This window comes from Marmota flaviventris, chromosome 15, assembly GCF_047511675.1.
Source record: "Marmota flaviventris isolate mMarFla1 chromosome 15, mMarFla1.hap1, whole genome shotgun sequence".
Classification (NCBI taxonomy): domain Eukaryota; kingdom Metazoa; phylum Chordata; class Mammalia; order Rodentia; family Sciuridae; genus Marmota; species Marmota flaviventris.
In genome coordinates this window covers 57,474,803-57,500,927 of record NC_092512.1, presented here as the reverse complement: position 1 = coordinate 57,500,927, position 26,125 = coordinate 57,474,803, and the positions used below count along the sequence as shown (strand labels likewise).

The window sequence follows — 26,125 nt, the reverse complement described above, 5'->3', positions numbered from 1 at the left end:
ACTCAATATGTTTTGTCTTCATTAGAGAATACTAATCTAAAATTTGTTCAACAATATTATTTTATTATTATATAGTTAAGATGAGTAAAAGTATACAGAACATGAGAGCAAAAGGACTGTTCCAATGATCACTGTTTGATTTAGTAAATTTGGCTGTTAATATAACTATGGTTTTCTTCAAGGTCCTTGACATGGGACATGATTTTGAATTTATATTAGGACAGCTTTTCAGGAAGAAAACTACAATAATATCTAAGACAGTATATTCACAAGTTTCATTATTATAAGACATTGATTAAGAAGAATTACTTTGTTTTAATCTTCACAAATGTAGAAAAATGAATTCTCGAATTTATAATGTAAATGGTACTACAATTCTTTCTTTGAAGATTGTGTCAATGCATGTATTTTCATGTCAATAAAATATGCTCATTGAATCTCATCATCTAAATATTCCCCAAACTCTAAATGCCATAAATATACATAAAAGATATACATGTTATATTGATGAAGATTGATGATGGATATGTGTAAATCCACATGTTAGGGACAATTTTACTTCAGTTAATGCCTAGTAATGTAACAAGCATCAGAAATGAAAAAAAAATGAAATCTTCCTTATTTAACAATGATTAATTGAATAACTAAAATACACTGCTCTAACTATGGGAGATTTACAAATGTGAAAGCACAAAACCCCAGAAACTGACAGAGACTCTTATATTAGGACTCTTCCCAGGAAGCTACTGGAATTTACCATAAATCCCTGTCATTACAAATTCATTTTCCTCCAAAATGTATTTCCTCCAAAATACATGTAAGAAAGCTTGAAACTGTTCAGTCTTCATTTATAGTCTTGACACATCAATTTTATAACAGTAAATTTTGCCTTTCAGAATATGTGGTATATGGATGGTTCCAAGCCCCTGAAATGGGCTACTTCACATTATAATTGTTGCTTAAAACCTGAGAGATTCCCTTTTCTGTTTAATCCTTTTCTTAATAACCTAATTTATTGTCTACTGGAAATCAATTTAGAAAATCATGTTAGTTCACTAAGCACTTCAGATAAGGCAATTCCATGAAGCATTCCAAGATTATCACAAGGAGTTGCTCTCATATGCCATAAAACAAGAAAGAGGTAAAATATGACCTGTTGCAGGATGGTTACAGTTTTACAGCCCCTCCCACTGCAGCTCTTAAGTCACTCAGTTACACTTAGCTCTGGATTATCACTATCAGATTGAAAGCAAAACACTAAGTTTTTCTGGGCTTGAGGTGCCACTTGTATGTGTGTCTCTCAGTCGATGATGAGGATATCAGAACCGATTCTGGACATGGACGTGGGAAATTACAGTGAAGTTTTGGACCCAAATTATACCACTTTGGAATTTGAAACGATGCAGATTTTATATAATTCAAATGGTGAGTGCTCATCTGCTTATAGATCTATGAAAAAGTAAACATAGCAGGGAGAAGTGAAGTTGAGCTTCCCAAAGGTGGTGGCTCAGGGTTTTATTGCTGGAGAAATCAAGGCTTGTTTTTTAAGGATACAAATCTGAGTTTTTGCACTTCATCACAAAATTTAAATTAATAATGCTATGACTATTTTATGTTACAAGTAGAAAAACCTAGTTTTGTGTAATAAAGTAACCTCAGAATTCTGTCATGGGCTAGTTAGAGAGGTAAAAGGAGTAGTTTCAGCAGATACTTTATTTGCTGTAAATCACAGTAATAACATTGGCAGATTGGCTGTGAAAAAATATTTTCTATGCAATATTTAGAATGACTTATGGAACAGAGTTTCTATAGAACACTGAATACTTTTACTGATTGCCTCCGCCTTTCATTATTCCAGTTTTTGGTTGCTGCTGAGGAGAAACTACATTTAAAATCACTGTCAAGTTTTTGTGTTGAACAGAAATATGAAAAGAAATAGAGGTTTATATTATAACCTCACTTGACAGGCTAATGTTTAGCCACACAAAGCTCTTGGTATTTATCTACTGTAACATTTTAACTTTAAATAAGACATGAATTGTCTTTGTATAATACAGTTTGCTATTGTTTTTGAATTTAGATTTTTCCCCAAGTATAAGTCTCGTCCAAGACAGACTGTAATTGTTAGAACTTTGAATACCTTATAATTGTGTATACTTTGGAATTTTGTGTGTGTATGTGTGTGTGTGTGTGCCCGTGTGTGTGTTTAGGTCAGGATTGAGAAATCATTTATGGTAAAAGTATCCTAATATTCTACTTTAATGTACAATTTTTATGACACATGTTCTGGTTATATTTCCAGTAAGCAAATTCCAGTTATATTTCCTTTTTAACAGGGAGATTTAAAAAAAAATTGTCAAAAGATGAATTCTGAAATTTAAGCACAAATAGAGTTAAAATGAACCTATTGTTCAACTCTTAGGAAGTAATTATTTTGAGTAGACATGTTTCATAGAATTTCTCAATAGAATCATGACTTTAAAAAATGACTCTAGCTTCCTAAATGATACCAACAGATTTACTATAAGAATTTACCAATGTATGCTATAATAACTAAATTGTATGGCTATTTTTCAATTATTATTTAACTTGTTTATAATAACTGTCAATTATATGTAACTATTGCTAAACTTAGAATTAAATTTGTTTTTAATATTCCCACCTAATATTTAGAATATAATCAATTTTAAACACTTTGACTTCCATATGGCTAATGTTTTTGTTAATGTTACTAAAAGAAAAATTCTTTGCATTTTAGTTCTATAGTGTAGGATGATGAACCTTAAATATATTCCCATTAAAGATTTTTATGACTTTATGAAATTATATACAGCAGTTTACTCAGAAGCATTAGTAAGTAGAATAAATGTGATGTCATGGGGTGTAACTGGGATATGACAACCTTTAATTTTACTTTGTTTATATTAAATAGAGATATAATGAGTTCTTTATTATTATATAATTTATGGTAAATTAAAATTTTAATATACTACATGTGGAGGGTACTGGGGACTGAATCCAGAAGAATTTTACTTCTGAGCTATATCTTAGCCTATTTTTTGGTGGGGGATGGGTACCTCAGGGGCACTCAACCACTGAGCCACATCCCTAGCCTTTTTTTAATATTTTATTTAGAGACAGGGTTCCACTGAGTATCTTAGTACCTTGCTTTTGCTGAGGCTGGCTTTGAACTCATGATCCTCCTGAGCCACTTAGCCTCTTCTATTTTGGGGGAGGGGTGAAGAGGGGGCGCAGTCTGCCAAGTATTGAACCAGGGGCACTTAACCACTGAACCACATCATATGACCTATTTAAAAATATTGTTTATCTTGAGACAGGGACTCATAAAGTTGCTTAGGGCCTCGCTAAGTTGCTGAGGTAAGATTTGAACTTGAGATCCTCCTGCCATAGCCTCCAGATTTTGTTTTGTTTTGTTTTCTGAGATAGAGTCTTGCTAAGTTGCACAAGTGGTCCCTGAAATGATGATACTCCTCCTTTTTCAGTCTTCTGAGTAGCTGGAATTAGAGGCATGTGCTACTGTACTTGGAATATATTACCTTATAGTTAATATATTTTGAGTACATACAGATTTTAAAGATGCATTCAACAATATCAACTCATTTAAGATATATTTATTTACTACATATTTATTTTTAATGCCTGTTCTTACAAAACTATACATTAGGGGGCTGGGGGTATAGCTCAGTTGGTAGAGTGCTTGCCTAGCATGCACAAGGCCCAGGGTTCAATTCCCAACATCACGCCCCCCCCAAAAACAAACAAACAAAAAAAACCCTATACATTAGATGCCCTGTAGATGCCGGCACAATTCTAAGAGCTGGAAAACAGATAAATTCTCTGACATCTTGAAGTTTATATTCTGTGCATAAAGATGGGTTACAAATGAGCAAACCAATACATAATATAATTTTAGGCAAGGTCATTTCTATAAAAATAATAATAATAGCCAAGCTCCAAGTTCTACTTGAAGGGTAGATGAGAGGTAACTTTTTGAAGTCTTACAGAAGAAATTTCCTTCCAGACAAGTGTAAAAGTTCCAAGGTCAAATTAGGGCTTCAAGAAACAAACAAAAAATGGTAACACTGCTGAAGAATAGTAAACAGGATGAAAAGTGATACCAAACACTGGGTTCAGAGAGGTGGGGTTGGCAAAGGCAGGGAATTTTATCATGCAGTGTTTTACAGGCCCTGGTTAAGGGCATAGGTTTTATTCAATCTAGTAACACATCATGGTGGGTTAGACACAGAAGAGTGACATGGTATGGATTTCTTATGTCAAGATCACTTGGGTGGCTTTGGGGTAATAAACAGAGGGGGGAGCAAGCTTAAAAGCAGGGAAGTTAGAATACAAACAACAGTAAGTGTTGGTGAGGATGTGGGGGAAAAAGACACACTCATACATTGCTGGTGGGACTGCAAAATGGTGCAGTCAATATGGAAAGCAGTGTGGAGATTCTTTGGAAAACTGGGAATGGAATCACCTTTTGACCCAGCTATCCAACTCCTCGGTCTATACCCAAAGGACTTAAAAACAGAATGCTACAAGGATACAGCCACACCAATGTTTATTGCAGCATAATTCACAGTAGCTAAACTGTAGAACACTCTAGATGCCCTTCAGTAGATGAATGGATAAAGAAAATGTGGTATATGTACACAATGGAATATTATTCAGCAATAAAAGAGAATAAAATCATGGCATTTGCAGGTAAATGGATGCAAAGTGTAGTTAGCCAATCCCCCAAACCAAAGACCTAATGTTTTCTCATATAAAAGGAGGCTGATTTGTAGTAGGGTTGGGTGGGGGACTATGGAAAGATTAGACAAACTCTAGATAGGGCAAAGGGGAAGGAGGGGAAGGGAGGGGCCAAGAGGGTCAAAAAGATGGTGAAATGAGATGGACATCATTACCCGAAGTACATGCATGAAGACAAGAATGGTCTGAATATACTTTGTATACAACCAGAGATATAAAAAATTGTGCTCTATATGTGTAATATGAATTTTAATGCATTCTGCTGTCATATATAACAAATTATAATAAAAAAAATTTAAAAGAAGCAGGGAAGTTAGATGGGAAGGTGTTGAAGAAGTCCATGGGAAGGATGATGATCAATTGGATAAAGGTGGAAATCTTTGGAATAAATGTGTATTTCAAATATTAGTTTACTACTGAGTTGGAAAGGAAGGATGACCAAAAGGATGCAAGGATGACTCTCAAGTTTTTGGCTCCAGGGACTAGATGGAACCATTGGCTTTTATAAGGAAGATTGAAGAAAGAACAAGTTCTACAGATTGGAAAAAAAAATCAAAGTTCTAGTTTTTGATACATTAATTTATCATTTTTATTTGTCTTCAAAGTGAAGATATTAAATATGTACTTGAGCATTTCAGGCTGATTTCCACAGGAGAGATCAGATTAGAAACAATATTTAAAGATTTTTTTCCCATTATACAGATGATTTTTAATGTCATGCAACTGTATAATTTTCCTTTGGGAAAAAGTATAACAGGGGGACTGAACCCCATGGATTCCCAAAATCTAATGGTCAGAAATATGAGATGGGAGTTATGAAAGGACTAGCCAGAGTTTAAAAGAAAAGCCCTGATTTAAAGATTCCAGCAAGTCAAGAAATGGACTCTTTGGGGCCCATGTATAATTTTTAGAGCAATTTAGTCAAGAATATTCAGTACTAACTCTAAATCTATTCTTCTTCTTCTTCTTTTTTTTTTTTTTTTAACAGATAGTTCTGCCCCAGAGACAACAACTATGAATACCACAGACAACGGTGTAGGTGTCAATTGTCTGTGTGCCATATGTGGGGACAGAGCAACAGGAAAACACTATGGGGCATCGAGCTGTGACGGGTGCAAGGGCTTCTTTCGACGCAGCATACGCAAGAGTCATGTTTATTCCTGCAGGTACTTCACATGCTCCATTAAGGAAAATGATCTTTTGAGATGTTTGAAATAGCACGCAAAAAATAAGGGAAGAGCCAGGTGCAGTGCTGCACTCCTGTAATCCCACTGGCTCTGGAGACTGAAGCAGGAGGATTGTGAGTTCAAAGCCAGCCTCAGCAATTTATCAAGGCCCTAAGTAACTCAGGGAGAACCTATCTCCAAATAAAAAATAAAAAGATCTGGGGGTAGAGTTCAGTGGTAAAGTTTCCCTGGGTTGAATCCCTAGTACTTCCCACCCTGAAAAATTAAAAGCAAAAAGAAAAAAATATTTAGAGCTTCCTTATATCTGTAACTCTAGGTAGAAAAATTCTACCTAGCAATGAAAGAGTGTGTGGGGCGTATGTATACAGGTGGTTCTTCTTTTATGAAACAGATTAGACTTAAAAAGATATAAATAAAAAAAAATCCACCTACCACCCATTTTAGACCAAAATAGCTGAATCTTCCAATGGCTACCTCCCACTTTCTCTTTCTACCTAGACTCCCTGAGGTACCTACCATCTGGAATTTGATGTTGATCTTTTCCGTGTGTCTCTTTATTGTTTTACCATGCTTGTATACCACTATACATTTTTAAAATCTGCACTTAAATGGTTTCTCAATGTGTTTATTTCTCCCTATGTTGATTTTCTTTTTAGTGTTGCACTACATCTTGGAGATTTTAAAACAAAATTTTAAAAGTACAGATGATTTTGGACATTGTTGGTTTCCATGAATGAAATTTAATTTTCAGTTCTAAAATTTAAACTTGATTCTCATGCTACCTTTTTTGTGACCTTGAATTTAAATGTCTTGTCTAAAGCTTACTTACCTACATTTTATGTGACACACATAGTTTTTTAAAATGTTTTCTTGTCAATATCACAACACAGGTTAGGTTTAATTATTGCATCCTTATCGATATGACATTTCTTTTTTTGTGCATGTGGGGGGAGTACTGGGGAGGGAACTCAGGGGCTCCTGACCACTGAGCCACATCCCCAGCTCTATTTTGTGTTTTCTTTAGAGACAGGGTCTCACTAAGTTGCTTAGCACCTCTCTTGTGCTGAGGCTGACTGTCTCAGCCTCTGAGCAATTGGGATTATAATCATGTGCCACTGAGCCTGGCAATATGACAGTTCTTGAAGGCATATTATATCTAAGTTGAATATGGGCTACTGACCAAAATAAATAACAGAAGAAAATCTGTATTTACTCTGTCAATGAAAAGGATGTTAGCATTTTTACATTGTTTTAAGAAAATGGTCATTTAAGGAGGAGTTAGCCTTCTTCCAAGATGTCATTTGATTTTCCAGGCTGTAATAAAAGTTAATATGAATAGCCAAATCCTGAAATATCTTCCTAGGATTCCCTACAAATTTTTTCATGAAAGTTTGATCTAGGCTAACAGCTAAAAGATGTATCAATTATTCACTTTAAAAGCTTGGTAAATAAACAAAAATATGTATTGACATGGGTTTTGCTTATGTAGACATAAAAATTCTGGAAGTAAAAGGTAAATAAATTTCCTCCATCGTAAACATTTTCTGTAGGATTACCTTAATTATTGAGCACTCCTGAGTAATTAACACCTAAAATAAAAGCAAAATAACACATAGACATTTTTTTTGGAATTAGGTGGTCTGTTTAAAGTGTAATATACATATATGAAAAATGTCAATTCAGACACCTAAATCCAAGAACAGCTTTTAAGAAGCTGAGAGGACCAAGACAAGAGCTTTGGGATTTTCACGGGGTCTGTATTGGGATGGTAGGAAGAACTGCTCCCAAAGCAGCTTTTAGAAGTTTCGAAACTATCCTAATCACAAGTATGGTTTAACTTCTTGCTCCTAAGTATAATGCATGCTGCTGCCAACATAGCCCCACTTACATGTTTTGATATTAAGCAAATGCTATGATTTTCCACGTAGAAAATAGTGATGTTGGTGCTCCTATATTTAGGAGAAAAAAGTGTTTTTGACCTAAGATTGATGCAGTTCCTGAAATTCAGAAATTCTACCTCCAGATTCTCTGTTTCATCACACAGAAAACCAGACTGTCCTTCCTAAAGCACTTTAAACTCCTATTTCAGTACTTCTCACATGATGCTTTTGATAATGGCTACTTATAAATTTCTGTATGATCTACTGGATTATAATTTTCTTGAATGGAAGAGAAAGGTAATATTCATCTGTTTAAACTCTATACGACGATTTAATATACCATAGGTATTTAATATATGTTTATTCAATTTTGCTACTAATTTAGTGTTGATTGGCTATGTTTTCCTTCTTGTGATTTTTAGCCACCAGATCCTCTCTCCTGAGTCTTCTCAACTCTCATTTAAAATGAACAAGGTTTTTTCTCACTCTGAATACACATCTCTCCTTTAGCTCATTTGAAGTAGTCTTTAATCTCATTCTATTTTAAGTGATCACCCATGTATTTTAAAGAAAAATTTTATATGTAATAAAATGCATTCCTTTATTCTCATCGTTTAATAATCAACTTCAAATGATCAGTATATATCAGTGCCTATGGATAAGAGTTTTGAAGAAATGTTATTATTTATTATATGATTAACATGTGCCCCAAACTCTGAAGTACATTCACACAACATTCTCTTAAGGCAAGACCTTTGCCCCATTTTACAATTGTAGATTGATGTCATTTAATATCCTCAAGTTCTACCAAGAGTGAATGGCAAACTAGTTTTAGAACAGACTATATATATTTTTAAGTACATAATACAGGTTTTTTTTCAGCATACTCAGATTTGTGTGACCGTCAAAACAATCAATTTAGAACATTTTCATTCTCTACAAAGAAACCTTTAGAAATCACTTCCCAATTGCCCCAGCTCCTTTTTCAACAATATGAGGTAATTACTAATCTTACTTAAAAGATTAATAATCCTCTTCTGAACTTTTCTCTTTTCCTTTCTTTTGGTACCAGTGGCGGAACTCAGGGGTGCTTGACCACTGAACTACATTACCCAGGCCTTGTTCTTTTTTTATTTAGATATAGGGTGTCACTAAGTTGCTTAGGGACTTGCTAGGTTGCTGAGGCTGGTCTTGAACTTGTGATCCTCCTGCCTCAGTCTCCTGAGTCTCTGGGATTACAGTATTGTGCTACCACGCCCAGGTATGCCATTTCATGTATATGAAATCATAAAATATGTGTCCTCTTGAATCTGACTTCCTTTATTTAAATTAGAAATGTTGTAACAAGTATCAGAACTTATTTCTATTTATTGACAAATGGTAAGATTCAATTGTATGGATATACCACGTTTTATTCATCTGCACATCTCTCCACTTTTGGCTCTTATGAATAATTCTGATACGGACAGAAATTTTGTTATGTTCCTAGTGTGGAATCACTGTCTCAGATGTCAGCTCTATGTTTAATTTGTGAGAAAATGCCAAGCTTTCTTTCTAAGCAGCAGCAGCAGCATTTAATATTGTAAGTAGGAATATGTGACGATTCTAAGTTTTCCACATCCCACCAACACTGGATTGCCTGTTTTGTTTTGTTTTTTTTTTTCCTAATGTGTGTGAAGTGATACATCCTTATGCAGAAACTACATTTTCAATGATGTTGTCAATTGTCTTTTGATTTGCAATTTGATTGTCCACCTGATTTAAACCCACAGCCTCATGTCCTTCCAGTGAGCTGCATACCCAGCTGTGTAATTTGGCATTTAGTATAGATTTCAGTTGGAAGTGAAGTCATTGAAAATTAGTTGAAGAATGTTTAAAAGGAGAGAAAGTACAAAAGTGTAGGTGAATGGAGTTCTGATGTATTCTGTCTCACATTGAAACCACTTAGCATTAAGCAACTAGAATTTACATCAGAAGATGTCTAAAACTAGATTGAACTTTCATGACTCATGATAGAAATGATCATGTACACTGGGTAAAACTTAGTCATTCAGTTTTATTTTATTATAAAGACTGTGTGAGAGGTGAGGTTTATATTTCCATATACATGCTGATCATGAGCCTGGAAACAGTTAATTGTCTTATACCTTCTTTCTGTTGAGCAACATTAGACTATACTTATTTAAAATCCATTTGTTTGTATATTTTATTTTTTGACAAATGATAGTTTGCTGTAAGCTAACATCTATGTTTGATGTTATAGGTTCAGTCGCCAATGTGTTGTTGACAAGGACAAAAGGAATCAATGTAGATACTGTCGATTAAGAAAGTGTTTTCGAGCAGGAATGAAAAAAGAAGGTAAAAAATAGTGATGATGATGATAGTTAACATTATTGATGAAAAATGGAATACACAAATATTCTCATTAATTACAATAATCTTTTTACTTTATTCTGATTTTCCTCAATATAGTAGTGAAGAATCTGTGAAATAATTCTTTGAGTTAAAGTATTTAGCCCATGATACCCAGCTTGTAAGTGGTGGAGCCAGTCTTTATCTTGTGTTTGATTATCTGACTTCTGACACAATTCTCCCCAACACTATGCTATGTGGCCAACAAAATTATTGTCCAAACAGCATTTCAATATCCAGTTCAAAAGATAAATTGCAAAATCTATGAATAGATTGAATTTATAAATATATTTTAAACACATTTTTATCCTTAATAATCAAATATCTTTATTCATTTCATGAACATTAATGGAACATCTACTTTTTCATATGTTCATCCATCTAACAAATAGCTATTGAACACTATTTCCCAAACACTGTTCTAGGTGTTGAGGTTTTGGCACTAAACAAAATAGACAAAATGATCCTCCCTTTTAGAGAGTTTATATTCTATCAAGGGACAGAGACAATAGATTGATATGGTATTTATTATTATATGGTATATATTAAGTTCATTTTGAACATATTAAACAATCTGATTATATTCTGGTACATTCTGAACATGGGTATTTTAGACACAAATGTGATGAGCACATTCTGGCAGGCATAAAAAGTTACAAGGGTTTATTCCTTTCGGTTTTGCTACATGCCTGTGTCTATAATAAGCCATTGTTCACAGTATAAAATGTGCTAAAAAATCAAATTGAATAAAATCAGTATACTAAAGAAGTTAAAATACATCAAATCCATTTTGAACATAGCTAGTTTTTTTTTTCCTTTATCTCTCAGTATTTTAAAATTGTAAAAAAAAAATCCATTAGCATTTCTCAGGTTGCTAGTCTTAAAAGAAGACCAAAAAAAAAAAAAAAAAAGTTCATAACATTAAAGCAAAAACAATTTTTCATTTTAAAAATGACATTGTTACTGTCCTAAGAGCTCTATTGGGTAGTTTATGGGATTAATTATATACTTTGTGAATTGTCTCCCTCCATTTCTGCTTGATCCCCAAACTTTACCTCTACTAAATTGAAAACAAATAACAGTTTTATATTTCCTTTATGAATTTTAAAATTTATGAATTAACTTATTTTTTAAAATATTGGATTATCAGCCAGGTATGGTGGTGCATGTCTAGAATCCCAGTGATTCAGGAGGCTGAACCCAGAGGATTACAAGTTCAAAGTCAGCCTCAGCAACTTAGCAAGTCCCTAAGCAACTTCATGAGACCTTGTCTCACAATAAAAAATAAGAAAGACTGGGAGGGGCACAGGGATAGGAAAGATGGTGGAATGCAATGGTTATCATTACCCTAAGTACATGTATGAAGACACAAAGGATGTGATTCTACTTTGTGTACAACCAGAGGTATGAAAAATTGTGCTGTATATGTGTAATATGAATTGTAATGCATTCTGTTGTCATATATAACAAATTAAAATTAAACATAAAAAAAGAGACTGGGGATGGAGCTCATGGGTTAAACTTGATCATGTAAATGAAATTTTAAAAAACATAACAAACATCTTAATTTTTTTATTTCTACATATGTATTTCCGAATGAGTCAGTTCAGGTTGAAAATCAATAAGTCTCTGGTAAAGAAAAAAAAAACACAAAAACCCCAGTAAGCTATCAGTAAATGTGATATTAAAATAAAATATTAATAAATCACTCCAACTTAGAGACTACTTACTCTCTCATAAAGTGAAAAAGTCCAGTATTTTTTCTTCTAACGTAATGGACTTCATAATTAATAGTAAGTTTAGGGTCTGTGTTACAAGACTTTGGTGTATTTCTATAATAAAATAATAATTGCCCTAAATTTTATAGTTTAACAGTCTATCTTTCCAACAGAACAGACTAGAACATTAACCTAAACAGTTTGGTATACTAAGCTGTGTTTTTCTCTTTGCCTTCCAACTTTTAAAAGTCATCTTGACATCTGTCTTGTTTTGTTGTTTATATGAGTATTTATACAAATATATAAGCTAATTCTTCTCTTCTGGCTCTTCTTTATATTTAAAAATGTAATTTTCAGCATGGAATTTGAGAAACACATTTTTATTCCTTTCCCTTCTAAAAAAAGGATGCATTTCTACCTCTTCTGTAGAGACTTTCATATAATTTGAAAGATTTTTTTTTCTTCAAAAAGCTGTTGTTCAAACCTTAGACTTTTCAGGAGATTCCACAGACTCATACAGCTTTTTAATTTAATTTTATATTTTTAATTAACACCTGTAAATTATCTCAATGACAGTATTTCATAAGATATCATAATATTGCAACCTTAAAATCATCTAAACTAAAATAAATTTACTTTCTATTCTGGTAGTGCTTAGGAAAAAGAAAATAGAATTTCAAAATTGATGACTCATATCTTCTGGGAGCAAATACACTCTTATTTATCTTTGACCTGGTCAATCTCATACGTGACATTCTTCCTCTAGTTAGCATATAGTTTGAGAGAATAGAAAACCAATCTATCAAAAACTTAACATGGCAAAACAGGTTAACCACACTTTATAGCATGCTTGCTGTCTTGAAGTCCCAAACAGTATTTTATGAGCTCTAGTGACAAAGACAAGCCCCTGGCTACTCCAACTTTTGAAAATGGGTACAGAATGAAAAGTTTAACTTTCTATCACCACGGTCTTTTAGAAAGACTATTTTTTTTAATTTCAAACTGTATATCATGACACATCTTAAAGGGATTTAACCAGTAATACTCTGCCTTTTCTGTCTTAGCTGTGCAAAATGAACGCGATAGAATAAGCACCAGAAGAAGCACATTCGATGGCAGCAATATCCCCTCCATAAACACACTGTCACAAGCTGAAATTCGGTCTCGCCAGGTACGCACTGCCTCCCAGTATCTAGCTTTGTGTAATAGAATGAAATGTCTATTTGCATATCAGCATAATGCTACAATAATCTATTTCATCTGAATGTGCTCATGTCTAAAGTAAATCACACCTACACAAGTCTAAGGCTTTTACTTTGTAAGCATTAGGGGGACTGCTGATTTGATTTTGACTTTTTTTTTTTTTTAACAAGACCCTATTATAAAAAGAACAAGCAAATGAATTTCAGTTTAAGATTGTTCGAGGGAAGAAAAGAGTTTGTTTATAAGGTTGATTAATAGTTCTTAATGGCCAAGTGTAGTGGCGTATGCCTGTAATCCCAGTGGCTCTGGAGGAAGAGGCAGGAAGATAGCAAGTTGAAAGCTAGCCTCAGCAAGTTATCTAGGCCCCATGCAACTTAGCAAGGCCCTGTCTCAAAATAAAACATAAAAAGGGCTGGGGATGTTGCTCAGTGGTTAAGTGCCCCTGGGTTCAATCTCTTGTACCTAAAAAAAAAAAAAAAAGTTATTACTGCATACCACAATGTTGAGGGGGAAGAAGTATTTTATACTATTGGTTGATTCTATAAGATCAGTTGCTATAACTTCTGTGAAGCATAATGAAGACTGTCATTAGGGCCTCTTTCTCTGAAGATGATTTCTGAACTTAAGAATTGTCACCTTGACGTCTGCTATGGAAACAGGTATTTAAATGCAGACCCAGAATTCAGAAAGCACAGAGGAAACACAACTTTATTACTTTAAGTTTCTATAATATCAGGTCTAAAATTTTTAAAATAATTAGTTACATGCATAAAAATAAACCTCTTAAAGATCCAGTGAGGAAGCCTTTAAAGAAAGTTTATTTTAGCATTGCCCCTACTAGAAACATGAATAATATTTTTCTATTATAAAGTAAAAATAATATTTTTCTATTATAAAGCAAATTATGAAATAGGTAAGTAATCAGTTCTCATAAAGAGTCAGTGAGGCTACTTTCGTTTTAGATAACACAAAGGTAATATGATGAGGTTGACATTCCCATTATCATCATTATTACTTGAAGATTACTTGATGGTCCAATAAACCATTTACAGAATGGCTTAAGCAGGGGCTGTGAGGAAGTGCCGGGTACACATGAAGACACACACAGATTCAAACAAAGTTCACAAAAACTTTTAGATAGTATTTTAAATCACTTTTTAACACCACGTATTTTTATTATTCATATTATTTGCAGTTTTAAAAATGTACCATTAAATGTTAAGCTCTGCAACATAGTTGAATCAGATTTTGGTTCCCTTAGTTTTATTTTGATGGGCTTTTGTTTAATGCAGCATCACAAGTATTTCTGGTTTCTTGTTTAAATCTTTTCTTCCCAATTTGGTAAACCTTATCCACTTAATAAATGTATTCTGAGTAAAGATCAACAAATTGAAGATGGACTTCCTTAATGGAATTTTAATTTTAAGTTAAAAATAAAATCACAAAGCATATTTCATGTGGACATTACCTATCTCTTTATGCAGCTTATTGAAGTGTGAAACTCCCCCAAAATTGTGATCACTTAGTTGAAACATTTGGCTTTTAAAATAAGATACTGCTGTCAGAGTGTGGTGCTATCTATTGACTGCTTTCAGTTTTACTTGAAAACCTATATGTATTTTATTTCTCAATTAAAGAATGTTTAATACATTTCAAGATCCTGTGACAATTATATTGCCTGCTTCAGTAGTGTTTACTTCACACAGTTATGGGGAAACAGGGAAATAGTGCTATGTATTATTTTAAATGATAAGTGAATATAATGTTCTTCTTAATGCCAGATCTCAGCCTCAAGCCCTGGGGTCAGCACTGACATAAATGTTAAGAAAATTGCAAGTATTGGTGATGTCTGCGAATCTATGAAACAGCAGCTTTTAGTCTTGGTGGAATGGGCTAAATATATTCCTGCCTTCTGTGAGTTACCACTGGATGACCAGGTATAAATTGAAGACATTGTGACTGCTTTAAAACAGATTTTGAAAATTCCTTAGTTTTGTGCCCCTTGAATTCCATTTGTATCACATTTACTATATTAGGTAATGGAGAAATTACCTTGTGAGAAAAGGATTGGTCTTCTTATCTTTTCCCCTTCTTGTTCTATACAGAGGCATTACTGTTTGACTTCTGTTTTAGAGGTCTTGCAGACTTATTGATTGGATAAGAGTTGATCAAAACACGGTTCTGCCCTCTTGGAGTTTCAAGAGCTTATGTAAGGGAAAAAGACCAGCAAATAACTATCATTTTTGAGTCAAGGTATTAGAAGAGCAAATGTCCAGGGGTAAAAGGCAAATTGTGGTATCTTGGGTTTCCCTAAGATCCCACATAAAATCCCTCGGAAATACCTGGCCAGTCCTAAACAGAAACCCAACAGGATAAGTTGATGTCTTTGTGATGCTTTATGCAATTAAAATGTAAGTTTTGTCCTTTGTGCTGTTAATTTTCTTCTAGCATTTATTATATAAAAATTACAGTTGTGGAAAAAAGTCTACAGATTCATGATCTGAAATCTAGAGAAATTATAAAAATTAGACACAGTCATCTTTTCCTGATACATGCATTGTTATATTTTATATATGTTGAGATATTTTAATAAATTAAGAGCTTGGATTTCCTAATTAGTCTATGAAGTTTAGTTTGTTTCAGATTCATTTTGAATTCTTTGTACTAAGTAGGATATATTTTTTCAATAGATGAAAATCATTTGAAAGTTTCCTTTCTTATCACATTGAGAAAAACAATCATGTTAAGTGTTATACCCAGTTATATTTATACACCTTTTGACCAGTGTTCTTTATCTTTGATACATAAAAACAAAGAAATAATAAAGGGGAGGGGAATTATTGTGTAAAAACCATGCAAAATATTTACACAGAGAACAAAAATTATCCTACAAAGTGAGATGTTATATTTCTAAAAGAACATTTCACCTGGTTACAAAGAAAAAAAAATACTGTGAAATCTGAAATAATTCTTAAAATGTTCCATAACTGCTTTCCTGGAATGAGTCACTGTTATTGACATATCATAAAGATAGCTTGACTGAGAAAGTTATGCCAGAATGAATAATACTAAATTGCTAAAACCTACTAATCTCACCCCAAGCAATATAAGTAAGGTTACGTTATTTATCAGCTTTATACTTTTATGACCATTCTTGTTTAAAAGTTGCTGACTTTTGCATGAAGACAATGATTTAAATACTGGGAAATTGAAATCCAGTAACCAGTCAAAATGGGTTTTGTTTGCTAACTAACACTTAATATTAACAGTATAAATTAATAGCCATGGTTTAGTGAATGTGTATTGTGGTGTGGTTAAGGTTCTGTGGAATTAGCTTTAAGATACATTATCAATCACATTATTTCATTTAATTCTCTCGGGAGTTCTGTGGTATAAGGTGTTATCTCCACAGTTTCTGAAACTGAACCCTAGATTTGTTAAGTTCATTCCTTAAATTTATCCAATGAATATTTATTAGGAGACTCCTGTGCAGTTTTAGGCGCTATGGGTAATATGCCAGGAAAATACAGACTGTCTTACTAGTCTCATAAAGTTTGTTTTTTATTTGGGAGAGACAGACAATAAAAAATAAACAAATTATGAGTAAGTTAATTCTAGGTGGGGAAAAGTTCTATAAAATGCTATAAAATGACATAGAATGAGTTGTTAGAAAATGACTGGGGATGAAAAGAGATACTTTATAGTGAGGATCCGAGAAGATATTTCCTGAGAGCTGATTCACAAGGGGTCAGGCACATTGAGATCCAAGCAGAAAGCATACTGGGTCCTGGAACAAGCATGTGCAAGGGTTGTGAGTCAGGCAGGAGCAATGTGAACAAGGAGTGTTTCAAGATAAAGTCAGAGACTCAGAGATGTGGAGATCAGAGGCAGAACATGGAACCTCCCCTCTTTCTTCCATCACCTAGGAAGCCATGATTGGGGAGTTTGGATTGTATCCTAAGAACAATAAGAAACCATTAAAGAGTCTTCAGCAGAGGGATGATATTAAGAGGTTACTATTCTAAAAGTATCCCTTTGAAGAATGATGTAGAAGGATGTATAATGGAGAACCCAGAAGGAAAGCAAAAATACCTATTGAGTGTAGGGGGATGGTCCAGGCCACAAATGACAAGATCCTGGACTCCTGAAAACAGTGGATGGACTTGGCTTTTATTTTGAGAAGCAGCACTAAGATTTTCTGTATAGTTAGACTCCTTTTTGGATGTAAACAAACATTTTGCACTAAGGTGATTAAAACATCAGAGAAGCCTGACGTTGTAGGCATTGCATTTGAAATGCTTCCTATTCTTCCTTGTGGTGGTACCCACACCTGCAGCTGAGTATAGGAATAAAGCTCATTGTAGAACTCAATGCACAGAATCAGAAGCTCAACCTGGAAGGTGGCAGTATCCAGGTCTCTCTCTTTTTTTCACTACAAGTCCTTGCTTTGCTTTTGTTTATTTAGTTTATTTTGTGCAGGAAATTATGTTTTACATAAATTTTATACCTTAGTCGTTATGAGCAAACTCTGAGATGTTTTATCTCCACCTCCACTTTACAGATGAAATCAGTTGAGTCCCAAACATATAGGTTGACCTAACCAAAGTTAAAGGGTCCTAAGTGGTCAAGCTGAGATCTGAGCTCTAGCCTGATTCTGTTTCCCTCCAAAACAGTGAACTGATCTGCTTTTCTTCTCATGCCATTGTGTCACTTGTTAGGTACTTTTAGAAATTTCGAAAATACTTTCTATTGACATACTAGGGTAGAAAACTAGAAGGATTACTGATAGCAAGTGCCTATGAATATTATAGTTTATTAGAACAAAATGAAAAAAAGCCCCATGCTTAAAGAACATTGAAACTTAATCAGACTCATATTATGCCATCTTTTAATCATTATATTTTATAATTAATTGTTAAAATTGGAATTTTTCATTAAGGTGGCCCTGTTGAGAGCTCACGCAGGGGAGCACTTACTGCTTGGAGCTACGAAAAGATCCATGATGTATAAAGATATTTTGCTTTTGGGTAAGTGTATATATACATTTTTTTTTAATTTAAGAAGAAATCATTTCTTTTATTTCATCCTTCAGATAATATGCAGGATCTATTCTATATGTCCCAAGCATTCACAGACACTGTCAATGGTACTCTTGCTTCACAGGTTGGACTTAATTGATTATGTCCTCACTCAGCTTTATACTTTCTTGCCTTGATTGTGTGTAAGTTCAGAGAACAGTGAAATGATCAGGGACCATTAACATTTAAAAATGAAATGGAGATGTTGCTCAATAAATATAGTATTGAGGTGTGTTAAGTCTCAGCAGAGCAAAGAATTAGTGATTTAAATGACTACCTGTGGAGTTCCAGTGTATTTTCACACTCTTTCATTGTTTGCTTAATAACTATTTTATACTCTAATGTGATTAACCACTAGGACCTCATTGCCCCTAATATACTCTAAAATGATCAGGGAAAAAGGTTTGATGTAATGTTTGAAGAATTCTTATAAAAGTGATAGGAAAAGCAAAATAGGATGGCAGGTGAAGATGAAAGACTCAGATGGAAATATTTGTTTTCATTAATTGTTCCAATACTCCACCTTTACCTAACTCATAAAATAGATTTTTTTTTTATGACAGCATCATGTTTATACATAGTATCTGGGTTCCTTTTGACATAAATATATACATACAAGAAATTTTATTTCAATACCCATGCCTCCTTCCTCTCCTCCTCCCTTTCGCTTTTCTGTCTTCTTATCTTCTTTTCAGTTCTTTCTTTCTTTATTTTTGATTGGTATGTTCTCCATATACATAAAGGACATATTCTCTTTGGTGCATTTATATATGTATATAACATGATTCTGTTAGATTCGTTCCATTAATTAGATTTTGAGTGTTGAGATCCTTCTAATGTTTGTTAGATTTACCTCTGCATGCTTTGTGCAAAATGAGAATTTGAGTAGTTTGTTTATTTAGTACTGGGATTGAACCCAGGGGCTTTACCACAGGGCTACATTCCCAGCTGTTTTTTATTTTGAGACAGGGTCTTACTAAATTCCTGAGGCTGGCCTTCAATTTGCAATCCTTCTGCATTGGCCTCCTCAGTTGTTGGGTTTTCTGGTTTGTGCTCCCTCATTGGGCAGATGAGTTAATTTTTCTGTGATAGATGAATGGAACACAATGTAACAATAGCTAAGGTTTAGTGAGGGCTCATTACATAAATGCTCTGCTCTAAGTTCTTTACATATACATACATGCTCTCATTTAATCATTTAAATAAGTACTCTTCTGTTCAGTCCAATTTGCTGATGAGAAAACAGAGGCAGATTATGTTTATCTAAGAGCATAAAGGTAGGAGAGAGCCAGAATTCTAAACCATATCACATGACTGCAGACTATGCCCTGAAATTCTGTTAAACACTTCTGCATTCCTAATAAGCATCTCAAATAGTGTTCTCCCTATAGATCTGAATGCAATATCCCCTAGAAAACAGCGTCTGTTATATAATTCTAAATCATTTTACACTTAATAGTTAACTTTTTGTAAGAAAGGGTTAAGATTCCCACAGAAAAGGGTAATTATGTGAGAGGATGGATATATTAGCTTAATTATAATAATCATTTCCCAATGTATATGGATACCCAAATACAAAATTACAGTATACTTTAAATATATACAATGTTTTTGTCTCTCATACCTCAATAAAGCTGGGTGGAAAAACAGAGTGAGGCTACATTGAATGAATACTTTGGACATACTGTTACCCTGAAGATCCTTGTTAGTCAACTTCCTATTACTATGATCTGAGATAATCAGCTTAAAAGGTTTATTTTGTTTCACATATTTGTGGAGTTTTCAGTCAATCGGTCCCGTCACTTTGGGTATTTGGTGAGGCAGAGCATCGTGGTGTGGAGTGTATACCACAGAAGAGATGCACCATACCAAAATGTAACAGTTGTCTTAGACTACAGTGGAAGAATTTGGAATATTATGCTTTTTATAAAAACAGAAAATAATAATTTAGCTTTCTTTCAGAAACCAGCACATTCATCATATTATAGCCAGAGAATTTCTAAGTTAGAAAGATCTTGAGGTGGTTGGGTGATTCAGTTCTCTAGCCAATTGATGAACTCAACTTTAAGTCCAGCTCCTTACAGTGGTCATCTCACCTCTATTTAAAGAAACTCAGAAGAGGGAATGTACCATCCATGGAGGGAACTCATGAGAATACACCTGCTCATTCTGAAAAATCAACTTCCTTTATTCAGACGTCTTAAAACTGTCTCAATAGTTCTTATTCCTTCCTAGGCCTGGGGCACCAAAGGAGTGCTGTTTTTAATCCACTGTAAGCAAGGAAGATTCTTTAGGATTTGTATTATGTTCATTAATGAGTAAGACACTAATAGGTGACTGACAAAGAGGAGAGCTAATCATTATATTTTGATTTTCCCCTGTCAATTATTAGCTTGTATTCGTCTGTACTTTTGTGCTATCACCAGCCAGTGAGGTTGTTAAAATGCATGTGATCCCATTATCATTGTTATTGATCCTTTAAGTACTCACAAGGTCGAACATCACTAAACACTACTGAGAGATGAAGCCCTAACGACTCCTTCTAAACCTTGGTTTGTAAAACCTTAAATATCTGACAATTTGGGTGAGGAGGTAGTTCCTTTTTCTTTTTCTCCTAGGCAACAACTACGTCATTCACCGAAACAGCTGTGAAGTCGAGATCAGCCGTGTGGCCAATCGGGTCCTCGATGAGCTTGTCCGACCATTTCAGGAAATCCAGATTGATGACAATGAGTATGCTTGCTTGAAGGCAATTGTGTTTTTTGACCCAGGTTTGTTTTCAAAATCCCCTTAAAAATAAAATAATGACAATTAAACTAGTTTTTCGTATTAGAATAGCTCCTCTCATACGCTAGCTTGATTCAATCTTCAAATTGTGCCTTTTGTCTCTTTCTTAGATGCAAAAGGACTAAGTGACCCAGTAAAAATTAAGAACATGCGGTTCCAAGTGCAGATCAGTCTAGAGGACTACATCAACGACAGGCAGTATGACTCCCGGGGCAGGTTTGGGGAGCTGCTCTTGCTCCTGCCCACGCTGCAGAGCATCACGTGGCAAATGATCGAGCAAATACAGTTTGTGAAGCTTTTTGGAATGGTTAAAATTGACAACCTGCTTCAGGAAATGCTACTGGGTGGTGAGTACATTTAAGAATTTCTATTATATTGATTCAAATCACACTAAGTAGCTTAGAGCATGTTTGCCCGATTTATTTACTTTTTGTCCACATTTATTTCATCTTTTCAAGTTGCCTTATGTTCCTCCTGATTTTTATCTTCTTCTGCCATGACATAATAAATTCAATTTGTTACATTTAGAAAGTCTGCAAAAACCCTTTAGAGTGGGATAAAAATACTGGAAAAGATTCAAATCCCCATCCTTACCAGAATTCACCATCTTTCCTCCATAGTCCCTTTTACTTCAATTTTCAAATCTTTCCATATAAGGAAAATAGAAATGCATTAACTATTTTTAGGACCTCTTGAGGAGTGTGTGGTGTGTGTGTGTGTATCTCCTAATTCCTTTAAGTCTTAAAGAATATATGTATTGTTAAAATAGCCTAAACACACACACACACACACACACACACACACACACACATACTAAATAGCTTAAAATGAACATTTTTGCTCCTGGGTTTTGACACAAAATTGTAGAAGAAGAAAATGATATTTTAATGCTGCAAATAAAATGTGAGGAATAAGTTAAGAAATAATTTAAAGTTTGATATAGATTAAATGTCCTTATAAAATCACTATTTGTGTTTTAACTTTTCTGGTGCTTAATATCTTTCTGAAATAAAGGTTGATTATTGTATTAGGGTGGTCCCAAATACCATAAACTTGAGGTAAGTGATTCTTGGAATTGTTTTAATAATACGCAGTAAACCTAATGATTCCAGGAAATGGCACAAAAGGTCCATTATTAATAAACAACATTATGCTACAACATTCATCTAGCCAATGTGCAGTGAAAGCTGATATTGTCTTTACTATGATAGTGGTTCTATCAATTTACATTTGAATTCTCAAAAAGCACTTGGCAAAAAACAGCAATATTTAAGCTGTCAAATATTTGTGCCAAGATAAACCTGCCATTCTCCATAAATATCACTAATGCAAGCATCTATCTTTATCTTCTTTAGGTGCTTCCAATGATGGAAACCATCTTCATCATCCAATGCACCCACATTTGTCTCAAGATCCATTAACTGGACAAACTATACTTTTAGGTCCCATGTCAACATTGGTTCATACGGACCAGATCTGTAAGTATCTGAGCTACTTTTCTACCACAACATTCTGAAACTTAATTATTTGAGAAATAGTTGAATTTGGGTAAGTCTCCAATAATACCCATAAATTGAAAAAATAAATAAATAAAAAATATAAAGTGGGTACAATTTTTTCTCCAGGACTAAATTGTGGGAAATTGTTATATTCACTTAGTTATTTATTCTCTCTAGATAATATTTTTTTTTCATACAAAAAAAATGTGAACTTCATGGGTTTTAGGAACACAAAAGAACAGACAGGTAGTCCTAGCTCTGCATGATGGTGCAGGACCATAAAAGGACCATATAACTTGCAATCACCCAAAGGAATCCTAATAATCAGTGGAAAAATTGTGTTGCTTATGATCTTTAAAAATGTCAAAACATTAAGAACTCACTTACCTATAGTTTATAAATGTGTAGATAAATTGAATAATCTTTTTTATTCTAAAACATTAGAAACATTGAGAAATAGTTTTTTATTTCTTTGTGAATAGTGAAGATTAGTTTGCACAGTGCTTTCTGCCCTTTTTTTTTTTTTATATAATTTACAATTTGGAAGTGTAAATGTTCTCTGTGTCCTGATGAATTTTACTCCTTTGGAAGTTTGGATCATTTTTCCAACATTTGATCCTTTGTATGTTTAATTTCCTGAAATATCTCTGAGAACTTATTTGGTGCGAAGGTTTTTGCTGATTTGACTTTCTTTGCGACAATGTCGTTCCTTTCGTCACATTGATTTTCCTCATCAGTTTTTCTTCCATCACTTCCTGGCTGAATATTGAGAGGCTCAGACAATGGCTGTGTCCCTGTTCCCATGTTCAGCTATGTTGGATTTGAATTTCACTTCCTGCATTTCGTTTCTTTGCTTTCATCTTAACTGGCCAATTCTCTTTCAGTTATCCATTTTTTTTTTTCGTAAAATGTTACATGAATTTATCATGGGGAGGCAAGGAACCAATGGAACTTTAAACTTTGTTGCCAGTGTGTGGACTGAAGAAAAGATGTTCAGTGATCAATCAGACAGATGTAATCAGTAACTGATTACAAAACACATCTGTCATTTATGCAGGCATTTGTAGATGGAAGAGTTAGTAGTGAAGTTTTATATTTATGCATTACAGTTAACGTGAGTTACCATGGGAATTGAAATTTGAACAGTGTTGTTACAAGAGTGGTGCAATTTAAGCCATGATAATTGTAGTTTTTGTGTAGCAGAGTTGTGCAAAGTAAGAACTGCTTCTCTTTGGAACTCAAATGACTATGTAAATATTAGAAGTTGTTAGTAGTTAAGTTAACTGGATATTGTTGGAGCTTTAATGCAGAGTCCAGTTTTCTAAGCTACTCTGGCGATAAACATTTTTTTGATAAAGATATCTAAAACTGATTGCTTCTGAATTTATACTGGTGAATTCAAGATTTACCTTGGATTCATTGCCTTTGAGTGCCAAACCAGCTGTCTCACTGAGGTGACTTGAGTTATTGTGATATAATTATTATTAACAGTTGCATTGCCTAGTGAATTTACAATAGTCTTTAATAACCAGTTGCAATGTGTTTTAGCCAAGTGCTACATGTAATGTAATAACAATTTTGGGAGTTCCACTTGATTGCTAGCTAGTAGCAGGGGAAGTTGAGACTACAGAACGGCATGCTGTCCTTTAGATATAAATAATGGTAGAGCTTGGGCAAATTGTATCCAAAACAATTTTTTTTTTATTTCATGAGAAATGGAATTGTTTGGAAAAAATACAAATTCTGGAAACAATATGGCATACTTATTGCGTCGGTCCCAATGTATTTGAAAGAGATTGGTTTAGGACCATCCTTGCAAAATATTTAATAAATTAATAAGAGGAAGGAGAGAAGAAGAGAGCTCAATGCCAGAAAGTCTAGGCAATCATTTCTCTCACAAATCACAAATATTCATAAACTCCAGAGTAAAACATAGTAACAACACATCAAGCATCGTTGGCAAGGCAGTTTGAGAAGCCTATTGGAGTAGAATCTTTTACCTTTTAAATGCTAATGTTCTAGTATTTTTAAAACATATTTGCTGTTCCTTATATTTTAAGAATCTCATCATCACAATTTTAATTTCCCCTCTTTCAGCATAATATTTATGAGAATCACTTGTAAAGTTAAACTTGACTTTGCTTTTAAAAAATGATGTATAACTTTTGCAAAGCCAAAACTCATTCAACAATTTAAGTTCATGCATTTTTTTTTGGGGGGGGGGGGACTTTCAGAGAGGGCCACTGCAATTTTAAATCCATTCTAAATATCCAGAAATAATTTGAAAGAAAATTTTGGATATTCTTTTTGTCAATCAAACTACATATATAAATGTTATTTATAAGTAATTATTAATCTATATTAACAATAAAATAAAATTAATGTATTAATGACTGGTAAAGGGGACTTTTCTTGTTTTTATGTAGAGTTTTTAAAAACTGAGGGGAAAAAATAAAACTCTATAAAGTTTACAGTGCCACAGGCTACCAAACATTTCCAAGCCATTAGTTTTGTTAAACATGAAATAATAACTGTGAGTAATAAAATAGTTCAAGTTTTGTTTTTTTTTAATTCCAGAATAGCTTCTGGATTGTTTTATATGGTAAAATTTCCAATAGGGAGAATTAACTATTCTAGACAGTGAAGTATTCAAATTACAACTTTTTATATTCAGTTCAATTTCTTTTATATTTAATTACTCATGCTTACTCTTTGCATTGAAGGGGAAGGGACCAGCAAGCTCAACTGTAATAGAATAATTGTGAGGCATCAGAGCCAGTGTGTTTCAGATGCTTCTGATTATAGCTTAGATTTCATAACACTTATAAAGTATCTTAATTCTAATTTTTTATGCCATCTAATATATCTGAATTAGTAGAATCCAAACCAAATATATTTTAATTTTATGTGCATTTTGATTGCAAATATTATGAAGATTGCTTACTAATATTTGAAAAAACTAACATTCTGTTAATTTTTGTCATTGACTTCTTTCTACTGCATTTGTTAGGAAATTATGCTCATGAATGCTTTTAGGAAAGGAATACCAAAAAGTGACTATGAAGATTTTTGTGTGTGTGTGCATGATCTTTTGCTATTTAATGCTATTTGGGGAGGAAGCTGAGATTGCTTTTCCCCTAGTATGCCTATACACTGAAAATGCTTTATACAAATCAGTACTTTACATATGATCTTTTAAAAAATGTTTCCAAAATATAATAATGCATGTTGGCATTGTGTAGGGCTAATGGGGGTGGAGAGGTTTAGTGCTACCATCACAGATAATTCTATGATTCTTTTTCAGCAACTCCTGAAACCCCACTACCTTCACCACCACAAGGCTCTGGACAAGAACAGTACAAAATAGCTTCAAATCAAGCTTCAGTCATTTCACACCAGCCCCTCTCCAAACAAAAGCAATTGTGAGAATGTGTTTACTTCTGAATAGCACTGCACAAATGTGAAAGGCTTTTGGTCTTGAAATATCTCAGGATATAACTTTTGGCAAACTCTTAGCCAAGGCTTCTTCATGGTGCTGTTATAAAATGGTGTCCTGTTTTCTTGTTTATATGCTCATTTTGTTTG

At 33.7% G+C, this 26,125-nt stretch overlaps 1 protein-coding gene across 1 annotated transcript; it reads left to right on the top strand.

Annotated features, from left to right (window-relative positions):
* The first annotated feature begins 1,289 nt into the window (after positions 1-1,289).
* On the top strand, positions 1,290-25,966 carry Hnf4g (hepatocyte nuclear factor 4 gamma). Its single transcript, XM_027948808.3, has 10 exons — positions 1,290-1,425; positions 5,765-5,942; positions 10,107-10,201; positions 13,038-13,144; positions 14,958-15,113; positions 18,116-18,203; positions 20,873-21,025; positions 21,152-21,388; positions 22,397-22,519; positions 25,845-25,966. Exons 1-10 carry the CDS (start codon positions 1,290-1,292, stop codon positions 25,964-25,966), a joined length of 1,395 nt encoding a protein of 464 aa, XP_027804609.3.
* The last annotated feature ends 159 nt before the right edge of the window (positions 25,967-26,125 follow it).